General features: G+C 46.1%; 1 protein-coding gene across 3 annotated transcripts in view; it reads right to left on the minus strand.

Annotated features, from left to right (window-relative positions):
- Positions 1-855: 855 nt before the first annotated feature.
- The window catches only part of COL18A1 (collagen type XVIII alpha 1 chain), a 155,163-nt gene continuing 137,107 nt past the window's right edge, over positions 856-18,911 (minus strand). For all 3 annotated transcript variants that reach the window (XM_035124182.2, XM_035124164.2, XM_035124174.2), the window contains 18 exons: positions 17,314-17,376; positions 15,824-15,898; positions 14,269-14,304; positions 13,720-13,773; positions 12,706-12,780; positions 11,678-11,752; positions 11,474-11,516; positions 10,747-10,809; positions 9,823-9,866; positions 8,261-8,383; positions 7,126-7,279; positions 6,939-7,015; positions 6,209-6,337; positions 5,568-5,603; positions 4,814-5,131; positions 2,984-3,181; positions 2,319-2,434; positions 856-1,746 (listed from right to left, as the gene is read on the minus strand). In XM_035124182.2, coding sequence (XP_034980073.1) covers positions 1,533-1,746; positions 2,319-2,434; positions 2,984-3,181; positions 4,814-5,131; positions 5,568-5,603; positions 6,209-6,337; positions 6,939-7,015; positions 7,126-7,279; positions 8,261-8,383; positions 9,823-9,866; positions 10,747-10,809; positions 11,474-11,516; positions 11,678-11,752; positions 12,706-12,780; positions 13,720-13,773; positions 14,269-14,304; positions 15,824-15,898; positions 17,314-17,376 — 1,893 coding nt within the window. In that variant the 3' untranslated portion in view covers positions 856-1,532. The remainder of the gene's footprint in view (positions 1,747-2,318; positions 2,435-2,983; positions 3,182-4,813; positions 5,132-5,567; positions 5,604-6,208; positions 6,338-6,938; positions 7,016-7,125; positions 7,280-8,260; positions 8,384-9,822; positions 9,867-10,746; positions 10,810-11,473; positions 11,517-11,677; positions 11,753-12,705; positions 12,781-13,719; positions 13,774-14,268; positions 14,305-15,823; positions 15,899-17,313; positions 17,377-18,911) is intronic.

Below are 18,911 nucleotides of genomic sequence, written 5' to 3' on the forward strand. Positions count from 1 at the left end.
TTCCAGATCTGAGATATTTAGGGATATTTAGGAGAACATTCCTGGCTGGAGGATTATAAATCTGATCCCCTGCTACAAACACAACTCGCCATAGGTCCATCTGTTCTTCGGGGTCTCAGGTAGGATGCTTTCACCTCACCTGTTATTTTACAGTGGAGGTGCCAGGACTTGAACCTGGGTCCTTCTGCATGCAAAGCATAGGTTCTGCACCACTGGGCTTTGGTCACACTTCTGATAGGTTAAAGCAACAGAGGGTTCTGAGAGCTAGCATGACCCCCAAGGCTTCAGCCAGGACGGCCTGCCACTTTTGCACTAACCTGTTTTCTTTGAATATGGCTAGTAGAGGCATCCTCTATGGAGAATGGAGGAAGGCAGGGCAAGTAAAGTATAAAAATGTATAAAAACAAACCACAAATCCAAATACTGATTGTTACAACGGCAAGCAATTTCTTCTTCCATTATGGCCTGTAAGGAGACTGGCTTAGGCAAAAGTCACTTAGGAAGCTGTTAACACCTCTAGTTCTCTTTTAGAGCTAAACAATGTGAAAGTGGTGGGTGGGGGAAGAAGCAAAGGAGAGAACTCTGCCATAGCAAGACTTGAAGGTTCAGTCTCACTACTCTGGGCATGTCTCAGCAAAGGATACTGTCAACTCTGCAACAAAAATCGCAACCAGCTATGAAGAGTGTTTGCATCTATGTTTGGAAATAAGGCATTATGCTGGCTGCTGAGTCAAGCAGAGATAAGGGAGTGTATTTTCTGCAAGCCCATATATTACTCTCAGGGGAGGGGGGGCAGACAATCAAATTCCTGGTCTCTTTGGCAGGATTTTTTTCTCCTTGGTACTATGCACAACAGAAAAGCCGCCTCAGTGTTTACAGAAATCTTAATTTTGATGATTATGCACTGTCCAGCAGGGTCTAAGCTTGTGTTATTTAGCACCATGTCCCCACTATAAGGCAGGCGGTGCCAAGTTACCTGCAGCGCTACACTGACAGTAAGGGGGACGCTGCTGTTTGAGGGCTACCTTATGTTAATTCAGCCACAATAAATAGACTTTCTGACCTATCCCAACATGGCCTTGGCTTTTTTAAGGGGCCACCTGAGTGGAATGGAATGGGGGGGGAGAGGCAAACAGGGAAGCTTAACACACACAAACAATTCAAGGGTTAAACATGAGCAGGATCAGAGCGAGAAAGAGAGTTAACTGCTCCATGTACCACACTTGCCTGGAGATTGCCTTGCACACAAGCCTGTTCTGCTCCAGCCCCTCCAGCAGGCAGGTATGATTCACAGCAGCCACGCCAGGAGGAAAGAGACAAAACATTCAGCACCAGAGCTGCGCTGGAAGACACTCTTTGGCTTTGTCACTCATTCATCTGCTTGACTGATATATTACGGAACTGCTTGGGCACATGATCCTGTGGGGGGTGGGGGGTGGGAACCGCTTGCCCATTTCCCCTGTTCCTTAAAGGAAAACATTTGGGTTCCCTTCCTCCACCTGCAGCCAGTGCTTTTGTTGTGTGCCATTTTTTTATTTCTTGGAAGAAGTCATGAAGCTGTTTTCAATGCAGAGGACGATGAAGGCGTTCTTGCAGCTGCTGCTCTTCTGCTCGAGTAGCTTGCCCGACGCCAGCGAGGAAGCCTGCCCTGTCACCACTGTGTCGTCTGTCCTCCAGGTCTCACAGTAGCTCTCTGTTAGCCGCCGTCCCTTTGAGTCAGAGCCATGCCACACAGACTTCTGAGGCCTGAAACACACCAGAGCGTTAGGGGCTGTTTCACACGTAAGTGGCTGCAGGTGCCCCAGCCATCACGGCTCCCCCTTGGGCTGATGCTTCATGGGCTTCATAGAGTGTTAACTCTCAAAGCCCCCAATCTTGCCACATAAAGTGGGGGCAGCCAGTCTGGGCAGCATCTCGTAGGAATGAACTGCTGCCAGCCTTGGGATAAGATACCTGGGACATTTACTCCACTTCTTGACCTTGGACAGTCTTTTGGGAAGGAAGATATTGCTACACACACACATCATATTGCTGGGGCAACATAAAATGCTTGGCGTAGCCAACCCACTTGGTGTCTAAACATTTCGTTCCTGAAAACCTGCCCCCAAGAGAAGCATCACATGAGGCTGGAAAAAGAAGACAAGATAGCAAACACATTCCTCTTCTCTTTGCCTGATCTTTATAAACAAAGGAATCTTCTTTGATGCCCGTGGAGTTGCAGAGCCAGAGAGGCCAGGCCCAGCTGGTGGGGCAGCAAACCTGCAACCATCGCACATTCCCTGATCTTCAGACAGACAAAACGCATTTCCCCCACCTACCATGCAGAGTCTCTCAGGACGTCCCTTCCGTCAAAGGAGAAGATGCGAACCCCAGTTCTCAATGGAGCATCAGTGCCAGAGAAAAGGTTCTCCCAATTATTAAACAACAATTCATCCTGGAAAGGAACAGAAATGGGCAATGTAATAATGTAACTGCTCTGAGAATACTTTCTGCCTGTCTGATAACTTTGAGACAGGCTGCCCTTTCTATAGACAAGACCTTGGGACCTTGCATGTCCCACGTTCAATCCCTGGTGCCTATGGTTTTAAATATCTTAAGCAACTGGTCTGGGAAAGGCCCTGCCTGAGAACCTGGAAGGACAGCTGCCAGTCTCCCAGTTCAATGCAAGGCAGTTCTTTACAGAAGTATTCAAGGTGACGGCTTGATCTGCATTACAGATCAAGTATTAAAGATAAAGGTATTACCTTTCAAAGTTGGTTTAAACCTTTTTATGAACAGTAAATAAATATTAGGGGTTGTTAAGAGATGATGCCGCCTTGCAGGCTTGCCCCTGACCACTAGTTCTAGCCTCAATGAACACAACTTAGAGGTTGCAATCCTGCACGGGGCAGGAAAGGAAGACAGCAATCCCATCGCTGAGCTTCATGTGCGCCTTCCGCTGTCACGAAGCGTTGTGTTTGCTAAGGCCTCTGACCAGACGTACCCTGAGGTTGACAATAGGCACCGTGCCCCTGTCTGCTCTGCGCACTATGCTGTAGAGGTCTTGCAGTCGGGAGGAGAGGAACGCTCGGAAGGTGCCCGTCAGTCCAACCTCCCTGGCTTGCTGGAAGCACTGGAAGTCAGCTCCTCGGATTCCCCGCATGCTGCCACTCAGGGGAGTGTTCAGGGCTATGAGGTGGAGCTGGAAAAGCAAGAAGATGACCACACATGAGAAGGAGCCTGTACCACCAATACACAAGGGAGCTCTCGGTGCAACTGGCAGAGGTGCTAAGAATGCAAGGGGGAGGAATGTCCGGCCACCACAATACAAGCAGCCAGTCAGCAACGGGGCTGAGTATGGGGGTCTTTGCACCTTGATTCCTGATGCTGCTGCTGCTTTCTGGGACTCCTGAGAATCATGAGAGGCCAGCCCTGTTATTTCTCTCACTGGAAATCATTCATTGTTTGGGGGACATTTCAGAAGTACCGTGTTTCTCATATTATAAGACATGTCTTATATTTATTTTTTCCTCAAAAAAACACACTATGACTTATTTTCAAGGGGTGTCTTATTTTTTTCCTCCTCCTGCCGCGGCCGGCATTGCTGCTGCGCCTATCACTATGTCTTATTTTCGGGGTATGGCTTATATTCCTTGAATGCTTAAAAATCCTGCTATGGCTTATTTTATGGGTATGTCTTAAAATATGAGAAACAGGGTAGTTTGCCTATTCAATGGTTATGTCCACAAAGCAGTCAAATTATAACTGAAATGCAGAGGATATAGTATGTAGTAACGCCCTTGCCCTCATCAGAGCTATAGTGACACGGCTCTGGGGTGCATTCAATCAAATGAGAACTGGATATATTGTACAAATTGTGTGGGTGTGGACTAGCCAGCCGGTCAGCCCCTGTAGTCTCTGCTTCAAAGGCAACCTATACCAAGTTGTAAGTATAGGGTGGCCCCATGGAGCAGCCTGGGATGGAGTGGGTACGTTGTTGACTGGCTGCCTAGATCTGAAGCAAAGGGATGCAGGCACGCTCTCTGAGGGGATTGGGCCCTTTGGGCCCTTCAAGCCATGAACTCACACCCTTCAGAGGTTTCCATGTTTGATTGAGATTCTTGAAAGGGCCTCTTGCTCATTCATCCCTACTGCTGGCAAAGAAGCCCATTCAGATTCCTCTAACTGTGACAAGCATTGTTTTAACCTAGAGGAGAACTTTTACTAAGGTGTGAGGAGTATTTTGATCTGGGGACCACACTGTACAGCAGGCCACCCCTGGCATACATAGTAATGACATGTTGCTGTAATTCATTCTACGACTGCATAACTACATGTGGTGATGATGATGATAATGATTTTGATGATGATGATGATTTTGATGCATTTATGGAAAGTCTACCTTTGATGGATCTCTGTATTTTAGAATTTCTGTTTTGTTGGAAGCCGCCCAGAGTGGCTGGGGGAACCCGGCCAGATGGGCGGGGTATAAATAATAAATTATTATTATTATTATTATTATTATTAACTAGCCACAAGACATGAATCAAAATAAGGGGAGAGGCACTGCCAGAGGGCTCACAGTCTAAAAGGTGCAACAGGCAGCAGTGTTCTCTCACTCATTGCTGGGGGCAGACCATCATGCTAAGCTAGGTGGACAACCTGTGCAGAGGAGACCTTCAAGATGGTAGTCAGGAGGCAGGGGGCCCTTTGGTGCTAGCTGCTTTCATGACCCCACTCTCAGTGTCTCTATGTAGGGCCAATTGAGGCAGCCACCCAAGCAAAAACACCAAACTGCAGGAGGGGACTCTGCCAGGGTGTACAGGGCACTCACGGCAGGCTGGAAGTCATGGTGGGTGTGGACGGCAGAAGGAGCGGCATCGGGCTGGCGGTTGAGGAAGAAGGCGTCCAGTGGCTCCTGCTGGTGCTGGGCTCCCTGGTGTGGCTGGTGGATGGCGGGTTGCTCAGGAAGGCGGTGCTGGTTGGCCACACTCTCATCCCCTCTCCAGGGCTTGGCAGTGGAGTAAGCGCTGTATTCTCGGTGGGAATGCACAGGCAAATGCTGTTGGAAGGGGCGCTGGGATCCAGATGATGAAGCCGTTCCTCCATGGGAGTAGTGGACATTGGGAGGCCGATCATATACCTCATTGTCCTGCAGCGGAATGAAGGGTAATGTTCCTAGAACCCTTTCTAAGTGTCCTCTTAGGGGGTCCGTCTCACAGAAGAGCACAGGTCAAATAAAGCCAACTCGTAGCACAATCATCCGGCTGCATTACCAGCAGAGCCAAGCATGTACAGCACCAGTCTGAACCTACATCAGCTGCATCCCAGTACAGGTGATCCAAAATCCTTAGTATCCCACCGTGGACCTGATCATTCAAGTCACACTCCCCCTGCATGGCATGCCTCATTTGGATTTCCCCTGATCTATACCCGAGTGCACCATATACGTCACCATATATTGAAACCCAAGCACTAAACATTCTAAAGATTGACAATCCCTGGATCTCAAGACTCCTAGCAAGCTTGGAATGACCCACAATAGACCTAGTCCATGCTACAACACCAGATAATAATGTTTCACTTACCAGCCCAGGGCCAGAGATGGATATTCTTTCCTCAAGCTGAAATTAAATCAGAACAAGTCATTTTACCCTTTATATGATGTGTTTGGCTTACTTTGTAACACTTATAAGAACCCTAGGTTGGTCTTATTATCTCCAAATTGCAGGTCTGAAGTCTTGCCTAGGACCGCCCAATGAATTCATGGTTGAGGAAATATTTCATCTAGGGAAATTCCCAGCTCACAGTTCGCTCTATACCACCAGCGCCGTATTACTATTACTCTTTAGGATGAATTTTGCTATTTTCAAATGCATATTTCGTTTTGGAGGGAAAGGGAACATTTGCCAGAATGAAATAAAAGCTGTAGGTGTTGCAACCTGAAACATATCCAGGAATTCATTTGGTAAGAAGGAAACAATGTCTCTGGATCCCATATCAGATTGTTTCAAGTAAGCTTCTTCCAAATCAAGCCAGAGGAAGCTCATTCATCGCTACAAGGGAGCGTTTCTTCCTGGCATAGCATTCTCTGGCATTGCAATTAGCAGTCGGTTCTGCATTGCTCTGAGCATCTGCCAATACCCCACAGAGAAAGACCGCTCTCCAAGGTAGTAGTCCACCTACGGTCTTGCCCCAAGTCTGCTGTGTTCACACACATCATACTCACAAGGACTCTCCTGAAACCACTGCGGACACGGATGTAGAGCTCTTCCCTGTCCCGGATGAAAAGGAGCTGTCCTTCTGGCACCTCATGCGCTCTGCCCATCATGCTCTGATAGGTTGGCAAGATCCGCAGCTGCCAGAAAACAAATCATTTGAAAAAGGAACAATGAGAAGGTCACAGCCATTAATCTGTCTGAAGTACAAGGTGGCGGCTCACCATTAAAACAATTTATATTTGGTGCGCTTGTAAACTGCAGGCATATTGATGACAGCCCTTGCTTTAATCACACAGGGTTCTTCATCAAATAGAGAGCACCTGAGTTACAATGGGTCATCGTTACAGTCAGATTCACAGGCCAGGTGCCAGAAGCCAATAACAAACTTCACGGTCATCACTCTTACAGTGTTACCGTGTCTATTACAACAAATATTTGTTGTAATTCCCATAAATTGGAGTGGCGTTGCTTTCCATTAGCACCCTAGAGCTTTCCAGAACTAGCAACAGCTGTTCCTATTTGCATGGCTTGCAGCAGCAGCAGCTCTTCCTCCTCCTATTGTCCATGCTCATAGAAGGAGCATCATCCATCACTCTGGCAGTGGCCATCTCTAGCCAATGTGTTAAATCCTTGCTTGAGCAAAACCCATCAGGGCCACCCACAGGAAGGTAGCTTGCTCCACCCCCACTCCCAGCCCCACGAAAGGAACAGCAGTGACCCACTGCCTCTTTTTCTTACCCCAGAAGAAGATGCATCACTGGTGCCTGGAGTTCCCGGTGGTCCTGGTGGCCCCGGTGGCCCAGGAATACTGATCGCTGGAAATGAAACAAACCCGGAGCTAAATATTCGCACAAAGCTTGTTTTTAAGGCCCAAAGCAGGGCCATTTGCAATGAGCAGGTGGGAAAGGATCAGGCATTTACTCACATTGCCTATGGGGTCCTGGAAAGGAAGGGGGTCCTGGAGGGCCAGGTGGACCCGGGGCTCCTGGGGTCCCTGGGCGCCCCTCAAATCCTGCGCCAGGAGGCCCTTGGGGGCCAGGAGGGCCAGGGGGCCCTCTAATACTGTCCCCTTTGGGGCCCTGAAGAAGCAAATAACATACATGTATATTAGAACCACTGAAGTTTTACTCAATGGCAGAAACATCCACCTGTCGGTACTGATCCATCTAAGCAATTAATTAAACTCATAGCCAAATGCATAGTTCTAATCCTTCCTCCCCCTTTCTCCTTCCATTGCTCCACACAAACACATCCCTCTTCCAGCTTCCTAGGTCCCGCGGCACATGGAGCAAAGGAAATGTTAGAGTTTAGCTCCATGCCCCAAGGCAAATTATCCAAAGCTCTACCAACCAGTAACCTTTCCATTCCAGGTGCCCACCCCACAACCTGCCTCCTCTCTCACTTCCCTTGTTCTTCCGCCTGCTACTACAGTCTCTCTCCACTGCTTCTGCCACTCTGGGCAAAACAGCATTTGGAATGGTGGAGAGCCTCGTGGGATAAGAGAAGGCTACTTACAAAGCAAGCCCCCCCCCCCATCAGAAAGATGTAAAACAAAATCTGCCACCTGTGGCAGCTACCCTACTGTGCCTAATGGCAGGGACAGTAATGCCCAGCCGCTTGGGTGAAAAGCTAAGCTTGATTGCCAAAAGCAAAGACCTTGATGGGATGAGTAAATGGCAGAAGATAAAAAACATTGGAAGAGGGGAGGAATAGGTATATGGCTCTGCATCAAACACGGACCATGCCGAGAGCGGATTAACCTCACGGTGACAAGCTGTTACTTTCCTCAAACATTGCTCTCAGGCCATTGATCTGCTCTGGAGCATCACACACTCATACTAAGTGTATACAAGCACTTGCTATGCAGCAATGCACTTGAGAACTTCTGCACTTTGGAGATTGGGTGCTTGTCCTTCTCTGCCCAAATCCTCTACCAAAGGTGCCACTTACACACTCAGTTTCCCCTGACTTGGAAAGTATTCTAAAATGCAGAAGACTATGCCGTGGTACAAAGATGCTGGCCACCACGCCTCGTAACAATGCAGTGTGGGGTATCTTACCGGAAGACCAGGATATCCTGGGGGGCCTGGGGGTCCAACAGCACTTGATCCAAACAATCCTCCTCCGCCTGGCTCACCCTTTTCACCTTTCAGCCCTGGGTCCCCTCTCTCCCCTCTTTCTCCCTATGGAAAGATATTAAATAAGCAAATATACAGCGGTCAAACAAAATGCATTCTCCTATCTCAGCTCCAAGATTAGCACTATTTCCTTCTAGACTTGTTCCTCTGGCTTATCCACACTTCCCCTTGTGCTGTGCCTAGAAAACGGGTCCGAGCAGTTTTCTGCTTCACCCATGCTTTCTAGGCATGAGTCAGAGCGGTCTGTCACATTAGGGAATATCTGAGTAAAACTGGTTCATTGGGCAGACCTCTCTCTCTCTCTCCCCCCTACATCTTGCACCCCGCACCAATACACCAGTTGAACTTTAGTTGTTGAGCCACTGTAATGACAGGTGAAGACACCTCCTAGCTGAAGTTTCAGCAATATTCAGGGGCAACTAATGTGAACACCATTAAAACTGACAAAGGGGAAGGGGGAGAGAGAAAAATACAATCATTCAAAATATATTAAATAAAATGAAAAAATTGTTTAAAATATCCTTTAATAAAAAACCAGAAGCTTTCCTTTTGGGAATTACAGATTCTCAAAAAGGTAAGAGAGATCTTTCTATATGCTACGGTCGCAGCAAGAGTTCTCACTGCGGCAAACTGGAAGAGTGATAAAGTTCCCTCAAGATTAGAATGGATTCAAAAATTGGCTGAATATGTGGAACTAGATAGCTTGTCATAAAAAATAAAAAATAAACCAAAACAGGTATTTATCTCAAAATGGGAAATCTTTAATATTTATTTGAAAAATAACAATTGTAGCTTAAAAGTCTGTCACAGCTTTTGAGTAATCTCAGTAGTAGTTTCAAGTACGAAGCATAATTTAAAATAGTTTATAAAGTCAGTTGAACTCTAAAAAAACATTATGTTATGGCAGTGAACAAATGATGAGAAATTGAAGTAAGGAGTAGATGGGAAGTCCGTTCTATAGAAAAAGACCATTTTTATTTAAGGATTTTGAGATTATGATTCAATGTATTTAATTTCCTTTTTTGCTTTATGTTGGTGGGTATTTGTTTTTTCTTTCTGGTGTATGTTAAGGTGAAAATGAAAATAAAAAGATTTTTAAAAATATATCTTAAATAAAATAACTGGTTTTAAATTGTATTGTACTGGTTGTGGTAATGATGGTGGCTGGTTATAAAGTTTTATGTTTTTGTATTGTACAATGGTCTTCATAATTTGTTTTCTGTCCTTCAGGTGGTTTTTTTTAAAAACAAAAAACACTATGAAAGCCACCTTACAAGGATAGTTACCCAAAAAGGCAGCTTGTAAATTTTAGAAGCAAACAGTAAATCAAACAAAAAGGCCTTTTGCCTATCCCTGTGACCCTGGCCTCATTAAATGCAAAGCGGCCCAAACTTGTTTGCCATCCTAGTGTGTCCTCCCCCCAGCAAAACCCCTTAAGCTTCTTTTTATATTCTGTATATTCATCCCAAATGACAGACACTTACCCTGAAGGTGGAGCCAAATCTGCTGAGGTCATAAGGGAACTGGCCTTGTGACAAAGGGAGAAGAAAGGGAGAAGAATGAGATGTTTGTAATGGCAAAGAAACCAACTCCACTCACTGTGGGGCTTCTTTCCATTATGATCTTTGGATCTTTCTCTTATGATGGGCCTTCATAGCACAACCCAGCCATTTATGACTGTATGGGAAATGGCTTTTGTGTATTACTGGGTGAAAAATTTGGAAACAATACTTATGTAAAATGCATTATTGTGCTAATAAGCCTTGTACTTGTACTGATAAGGCTTGCACTGAAAAAGCCAGATTTTTCTCCAGGAGGATACAAACAAGCTCAGCTAGGCTTTGGCTTCCTGCACAATGAAAAGGAGGGGCCATAGCTCAGAGGTACATCTGTTGCCTGCTTTGCACATAGGTTTGATCTCTGGCTTCTATGCTTAAGGAATTCAGGTAGCAAAGGTGGCACCGGTGCATGTAACTGGACTAGATGACACCAGGTTTGTTCCAGCCCTATAGGTCTTAGGTTTTGTAGAGTACCCCGTGGTAAGCAGTGCAAGAACTAGCCTGTACAAAAGCTGTTGGATGCACCTAGCTGGAGACATAAAATAGGAACGATAGGCTAATAGTGACGGAAACCTGCTGCAAAGCAAGAACTTGTGTGGTGCAGCTGCCTCAGAACAACACACCTAAACCACAGCATGCTACAGGTCTAAGGCAGGAGCAGGGAGGTGAGGTTTATTGGAGGTGTGCAATGCTTAGATAAGAGTTGAGTGCCACACGGCTCAAGCACATGAGCCAAGTCACAAGAGGCTTCCATGACTGCCACTAGCTCATGAATCCATGATACCTCCTGGTAAGTGTTGGTTAAAAGGTGGAAGTTAAATGTAGGTAGCAACACTGCAGGAATCTTACCTGGGGGCCCAGGAGGACCCACATCACCTTTTTCTCCCTTCGGACCAGCAGAACCATGGTAGCCTGAAACAAAGTACTGGCATAAGGCTAGACAATCCCCAAGAGCCAGTGAGAAGGCACTGCACATCCATAGGCCAAAACTTCCAGAACCACTAGAGGAATGTACTCATTACACTACCGCAAGGGTATTAATTGCACATTCGGTTCAGATTAAAATGATTCCAAATGCCTTTTAGAAGGAAACAATGTTATGGTTCTGTACAGCAAGGGTAGCTAATCTTTCCAGGTGCAAGGGCCACATCACCCTGCAATGGTGTGGGCCGCAAGTCAGCTGCCCCACATGTGCCCACTCATCAGATGGGATGATCTGCAAACACTCCACCCAGCCGAGTATCATAATCAGGGTGGAAACAGCTGTGTTTCCACCAGTGCTCTACACCATTTCCCCCCTCTAGCGGCATTGCTACTGCCACCAAATTGGTTCAGGGATCTGGTGTGCAACCAAGAAAAGTTTGGTGGGCTGGACAGCAGGTCCCAATGCCTACTTGTGCAATGACTGACATTAATATGGGACGTCTTTAATGGTGACGCATAGAGCACCATGGAAAGGGAATTATGAATCCACCCTTTCATGCTTCTATAGAGGGATTCACCCCAGGAATCTGATGGGGAAAGCCGATCTTTGTCATCCAACCCCATGCTTTAACCGCTTCTGCAACATCCTTACCAGGCAATCCTGGAGGCCCTGGTGGTCCCACTTCACCAAATCCCTGAAGTAGCAAACAAACAAACAAATAAATAAATAAATAAATAAAGCCCCCCCATGAAATACATTATTACCCAATCATTGTATAACTAACAAGACATTCACTTTATGGCATTTCCACATGTTTCCCCCTAGCAAGGAAAATGCACTTAGGCCATTACTCACATTGTTGTCATAAATAGGCACTATGCTGCCCGGAGGACCTGGGGGGCCAGGAGGACCAGGGAGCCCTGGAGGACCCTAGAGAGGAAGAGAAAAACAGGCATCCCATTATGTGGGGAACTGACTGAGCACAGAACAGACGGAATAGAACAGGACACTAGCCAATATCCACCATTGTGACAATTCTGCAACCCCCCCTGTATCTTTGTGGGTGGTGGGTGCTGCTCCTGGTTTTAACTGGAACACAAGATTGTGCGATGTGGCATTGCTTCTACTTCCAAGACTTGCCGTCAACTCAAAAGGTGGAAGACAGGAAGATGATACAGCCAGTGGAATGCATCCTGCATTCTGTTCCACCTCCTTATCATGCATGTCACCGGCATTTACAAAAACAAACAAGGTTTGTGCTTCTTTCCACCACCCACAGACAATACTTTCCCCAAATCTCAGACTCTAGGCTTCAAATATTTCATTATTCTGTCTGCAACAGCAGAGGAAACCAGAGTGTTCACACACAATATACTTGACAAAATTGTTCTTGCAGTGCATGGACCAGGATTAGCATTGCTTTACTAGAGTCCACATGATGGGTGGTTATGACACTCTCGTATTGGGGCACGAGAGCCCAGGGGTCTGGCAACAGCACAGAATTAGGCCTATGATTTTGCTTGCCTCCCCAATGCTGTGCTGCTGCCTGCTCCCTGGCTCTAAGTAGACCAGAAGCAAAATCACTCCAATGCAAAGGGGATGCATATACCCACTGCAGCACACATGAGAAATAGTGCTCTCACAAAAAATGTTTGGCCACTGCTGCATTTGGATACTTTTAGCCACACTAGGACAAGAGCAAGGTCATTTTCAGATGCCCCTTGGGGAGCCATGAGACCTTTTTCTTCTCTCATAACAGAGTCTGATAATGCTCGTGCTCGGGGTTACAGTGGGATACAAAGGCCATCAAAGCTAGCAGCACTGCATGCCAGCCTTCAGCGTAAACTGCACTACGCAGAGAGATGTGTCAGTTTCCCGCTTACCCTTAAGCCCAGGCCTCCTCTTGAGTCTGCTGGGTCACCTTTTTCTCCTTTCAACCCGTTCATACCAGGTCGGCCCTGCAAAGGACAAAAAGCCACTGGTGAGTCAGCTTAATGGACATTAGTAATGACACAGTGCTAATGAGGATTCAGAGTATAAAGAATGCTACAAACATCACTTTTTGTGCTCCCATCGGGTGAAGTGAAAGGGCTAAGGGAGAAGAATCTACTGAGATCTCACGATTTCTCTATGGGGAGCTCCTACGTACTACTACTGAAACTAAATGCCTCAAGAGTAGGGGAAACTATGCTGCAGTTCTGTCTAGAATAGATGATTTAACTGCAAAGGCCAGCACAAAGGTTAGAATTAAAGGGAACAAACAGCAGGTGAAACCCTTGGTACTATCATAGATCCCTGGAGGAAGCTGATGGCAGATTTTGCTGGTGTCGCATGACAAATCTCTGTCCTTTCTTAGCACTGTCACACACCTGCAAGACATAGAGACAGTAGCCAAGCCAGAACCACTCTGTTGAACAAGAAAGAGGGGCTTGTAGGACCAGGAGAAGGGCAGTTTCATCCTGACTGGAGAAAGACAACCCTGAAAAAAGGAATGCAGGGGCAAACCTTGTGTTGGTAGGAGCAGCATGGCCAGGAACTCCCAGCAGAATGTGAGACAGGAAAGAGGATGGTCCTGTTGTACATCTAAATGTACCCAGAGCCTCCATGCTTATGGGAGGAAGGAGTGCCAGTTGAGGGGACCCAGAGGCATAATTCCACTTCCAGATGCATGCAGAGCCACTGAGTGTTTCTTATGGCGCTTGCATCCCCTTTTGTTAATGGTTCAGTCTGGAGTGAATTAATGCTGGAGTCTGATTTCTGTAGCTTCCCTTCGAATTTATCTAGCAGAGAGGTAACAGTGACTATTCGAGAGGTGGATGAAGTTACTCCTCTTCCCCCATTCTGTCTATAATAAGGGAATGTACATTTGAAGACAATCTAAAAATCAAAATTCTTACAGGTCTTCCAGGAAAGCCGATTTCTCCTTTCTGTCCATGCCGCCCAGGTGGCCCCTAGAAGAAGAACAAAGAGAAAAGTCAGGCTTAGAAAGATGGTAAGAGATTGTAAATGCGAGTTCCCGCAATATCTGCTACAGGATTTATAATTCCAAATGGAAGCAGAAGACAAGGAAATCATCATTCCCTCTAATAGCAAACTCAGGAAGTGAGTGCTGACAAAATATAGACACCAGAGGGGAGAGGGATACCCTGCTTACACTCCTTATGGCTTACAGTAACTTGGGGAAGGGCAGGGCTGGCAGGCAGAAACCTGAACAGGAGAACTCCTACTAGGAGATGAAAACACACCGCAATATTTGGCTGCAGACTCAACTTTCCTAAGTAACCACACTGAAATAAATAGGAGCTACACAAAAGCTCTACTAGCAACACCACACACAACAATAACAACAACAGAGAGGACAATTTGATTATATCATCCATGCTTAATGGATGTTTAGATCTATGTAAATTCCTTGCATATAAGCAAATATACCCTGTGTAACTTACTGCTGGTCCCACAGGTCCTCGCAGGCCTGGTTCACCCTGGTGATAAAAGCAGAGGCAATTAGACCCTCCAAACAAGCTGCTTACAGTCATCCCGATTTGCTTGTGCAAAGTTTACCGCGGGGTTAAATTATCTTCAGTCTTTATTAAGCATTCATTTCGATTTGTTTGCAGGGTAGATATAAAACAATGAACGTTCATCCCGCATTCACCTGCTTTTCTTGTGGGTACACTCCACACTTTTCAAGGCATTTCCCCATCACTTTCTAAACAGCAAATAAGCCAAATCATTTTAAAAAGTGGATTTGTTCTACTAGGGCAAGAGAGCCCTTTATTCCACTTGTAATGTGCATACCTAAAGTTCTGGTATGCGCTTGAATCCCTCCCACAAAATAGTGACAGTGGAGGTATCCCATACTATTATTTAGAACAGAGGAGATGAACCCCCTCTCTCCAGCCCCACTTCGCACCCCAAGTACTTTGCCTGACTGGAGTGTATCCTCGATATTTGATAATGCCTCTTGCTTCTCTGCATGAAAACTACAGAGAGGTTAGTGAGTGTGTGTAGAGAAACTAGCTTACTGGACAAAGTTGAAATGTACACTTTTTCCTCTGGCTCCGTCTGCCACTGATCTTGGCAGGTTGCCCTGAAGGGAATGTCCTGATTTAGAGCATCCTAGGCTAGAGGCAAGCACATGGTTGCTAAGGGTCAAACTAGACCTTCATTGGAGATTTTGCATGAATCTGCATGTTTTTTTCTTATATAATACAGACATGTGAGGGGACAATCCTTTTCAAGAAAGGATTGCCTCTCCAGCACAATAAGAATGACCCCACAAACAGGCCTCATGGCTAAAAGTCTTAAGGGGAAAAAAGTCTCCCTTGGAGGCTTCTCGGCTGTGATTATTCAGATCTTGCTGGGGAGGGAGGGGACATAAGCCTTGATATGTGATGCATTCAACCCCTGACTTTGCCTGTAATTAAATAATATTAATAAACTAGATATGAGCAAATAAACACCTTATGGTCCTTAACAAAGAAAAGGGGACTCTCTTTCTCCCCCCCCCCCACTTTTACCAGGGTGGTAATCGGGGAGAGACAAAGCAACATTGGTACAAACATCTTATTGCTTGGAACTTCCCGAAACCTGGCAACGCCCATGTCCCCTGCCCACTCAATCACCACACAAAGGCTGTGAGTGGTTCTTGCCAGAGAACAACCTCACCAACCATAGTCACTTTCATGGTCACATTGCAATGAATATTCTCTCCTCCCTTTCCCCAGAAAAGATCTGAATGGTACAGATCACGTCGGTAATCCCATGTGTGCGTTTGCTAACACAGCTTTCGCAGAGGGTGCACACCCAAAAACTCAGTGGCACACTCTCCCAGAAGCATGGGTGGGGGGCTCTCAATCTTTCACTCTCTTTTAGAGGGGCTCTATACCAGTCTTTACACCATGGAGGGGGAAATCCTTCAGCTTCTCGTTATACAGTAGCAAAACTGGGTAAATGAGAGAGAGAGAAATTCAAATGAGAGCAAAACATGCTCATTTCTACCTTTTCTCCTTTTGGATTAGTTGCTATGACTGTCCCATCAGGGCCGATTATAACCCCTGGCTCTCCTTTTTCACCCTGTCCAAAAGACAAATGGCAAGAATGAAGACAAAATGCTTGTGAAAATATAAACTTTGCAAAACAGGCAAAAAAATTCCTCTGGAACCAGGCCTCTGGCCTTTAACTATATATGCGGCCTTTTAGAAATAGGTGGGATGTTTTAATGTATTTATTGGGGGGGGGGGTTGTTTGGTTGTAAGTCACTTTGGGTTGTTTTGGGCAAGATAAAGTGACTAACAAATGTAATAAATAATTACAACTGAAGTATTGCTCCAGAGGAAACATGACCCATGTTATAAGCTATCTAGTACAGTGGAACCTCGGTTTATGAACACCTTGGTTTATGAATTTTCGGTTTACGAACACCGCGGACCCATCTGGAACGGATTAATTCACTTTCCATTACTTTCAATGGGAAAGTTCGCTTCAGTTTATGAACAGACTTCCGGAACCAATTACACCCATGCTTCGGGTTAAGTACACTTCAGGTTGAGTACTCCGCGGACCCGTCTGGAATGGATTAATCCACTTTCCATTACTTTCAATGGGAAAGTTTGCTTCAGTTTATGAACACTTCAGTTTAAGTACTCCGCGGACCATCTGGAACAGATTAATCCACTTTCCATTACTTTCAATGGGAAAGTTCACTTCAGTTTATGAACAGACTTCCAGAACCAATTGTGTTCATAAACCGAGGTACCACTGTACAATGATCTTATTGAAGTAAGATTCCCCGACAGAGGATGGTGGCTGGCAATAGTGAGCATTTGGAGAGAGTTCATGGAAGCATGAAATGCTATGCATGCCCTTAATCAATCATTGTAAGGCTGAAGTACAAAGACATAGAAATTGGTACTTTGGAAAGATATTTGGATTATGGAAAACAATTTGGAACTAAGGCTGCAATCCTAACCGTGTCTACTCAAAAGCAAGTCCTACTGAATTCAAAGGGGCTCACTCCCAGGTAAGCAGGGTGAGGGTTGTAGCCAGGAGCCAAATTGTAGGAATCCTCTTGATAGTGAATAAATTTGCATTGTGGTGATCAAGTTCCAAACTGGAATGCTTAAGAAAGGGACTGTGTATCGCCTTTGGTCCAGGGGGTAGGGCTCAAACCAATGGCTTCAAGTTACAAGAAAGAAGATTCCAACTAAACACCACGAAGTACTTTCTGACAGAGCTGTTCAACAGTGGAATGGACTCCCTTGCAAGGTGGTGGACTCTCCTTCCATGGAGGTTTTTAAGCAGAGGTTGGACAGCCATCTGTCATAGGATTGTAGAGTTGGAAGGGAGCATGAAGGTCGATTAGTCGAACCCCCTGCAATGCAGGAATATTTTGCCCAACATGGGGCTTGAACCTGTGACCTTCATGGATGCTTTAGTTGAGATTCCTAGATGAGCCTTGGGGGTCCCTTCCAATTCTATGATTATCTTACCTTTGGACCTGAAGAGCCCGGAACACCTGCAGATCCTGTGTCACCTTTTGGTCCCACTGGCCCCTGTAGATGGAACCACAGAGAATTACACCTGAGGACATTGACACATGGCCCATCTTTTCAGTACCAGGAGTCAATGGAGCAATATTGCTTTGCTTTGATCTGCTTGCCTTGGCCTAAGGATGAGCTTCTGGTCTACGAATAACACCAAGAAAGTCATCAAAATAGTAGTCTTCATATTTTGGGGGAAGCTGGCTGTGGAAAGCGCCAGAGAAGCTCTGCTTTAAAACAAGTAAGGCCAATCTGCACACACACACACACACACACACACACACACACACACACACACACACCCTTCCTGTTTTGTCATCTCTCGTTCCATTCCTTGTCCAACATACACAACCGCTGACAAAATAAAAACAAGCAAAACATAACAAAAGCTCGATGGCTGCCAAGTCTCAAAGCTGCCCTCCTTTGCATCTGGTTGCTCGAGGGCAGCTCTCCGCCAGAACAGACCCCAAGGGGGGAGAGCTGCTCACTGAGGCTTGGAGCAATGTCACCCAACCCCTTGCCAGGGCAGGTTCACACACATTTATTCTGACTTCAATTGGCTCTGTTCAGAACATACGGTATTAGTACAGCTGCAAAGTCTGTAGTAGTAGAAATAGGCCACTGTGGGGTTTTTATTTTTTTTTGGGGGGGGGAGGTGAATCATACAATCTACATGCAAATAAGCCTTTCAAAGGAAATCAAGCTCAAGTCACAGTGCCAAGACTTTTAAAAGGGGGTTGTGATTAGACACTTGCCTGTGCCAAAATTGCCTCCAGGTGACCAACCTAGGAAGCTTTCTAGGAAACTTTTTTACACATATGCAGATGTTGTTGTTTAGTCGTTTAGTCGTGTCCGACTCTTCGTGACCCCATGGACCAGAGCACGCCAGGCACTCCTGTCTTCCACTGCCTCCCGTAGTTTGGTCAAACTCATGTTGGTAGCTTCGAGAACACTGTCCAACCATCTCATCCATTTACTGACAGATAGATGTCAGTAAATGGACCAGTTACAGGCATGTCAAACCTGCGGCCCTCCAGATGTTTTGGGCTACAATTCCCATCTTCCCCAACCACTGGTCCTGCTAGCTAGGGATCATGGGAGTTGTAGGCCAAAACATCTGGAGGGCCGCAGTTTTGACGTGCCTGGACTAGTAAACTGGTTTCTTTGTTGGAGTGCTAGCAAATGTTAAACTGTTTCTTTGTTGGAGTGCTAGCAACTGTTGTGGACTTTACTCACAGTGCTGACTTAGGGCTCATCCACACTTGCTTTGGGGCTGCACTTTCTAGGTACAAGTCTGGGATTTCTAGGTCTCTGTCAGAGTGTTCCCCTCCCCTTCCTGCCGCATACCCCAGGGAAACCTGTGTTTTACTGCTGAATCGGAGCAAACGGCAATCAGGTTTTCAGCAGAATGTCATTTCTTCGATTCAGCAACAAAAACAGGTAAATGGCTTTCCTGGAGAAAGCTGCAGAAGGTGGAGGGGAAAACGCTCCGACCTGGACCTGGACCTGGAAATCCCAGACCTGTACCTAGAAAGTGCAGCACAAAA

Source organism: Zootoca vivipara, chromosome 1, assembly GCF_963506605.1.
Source record: "Zootoca vivipara chromosome 1, rZooViv1.1, whole genome shotgun sequence".
In the NCBI taxonomy this organism is placed as follows: Eukaryota; Metazoa; Chordata; class Lepidosauria; order Squamata; family Lacertidae; genus Zootoca; species Zootoca vivipara.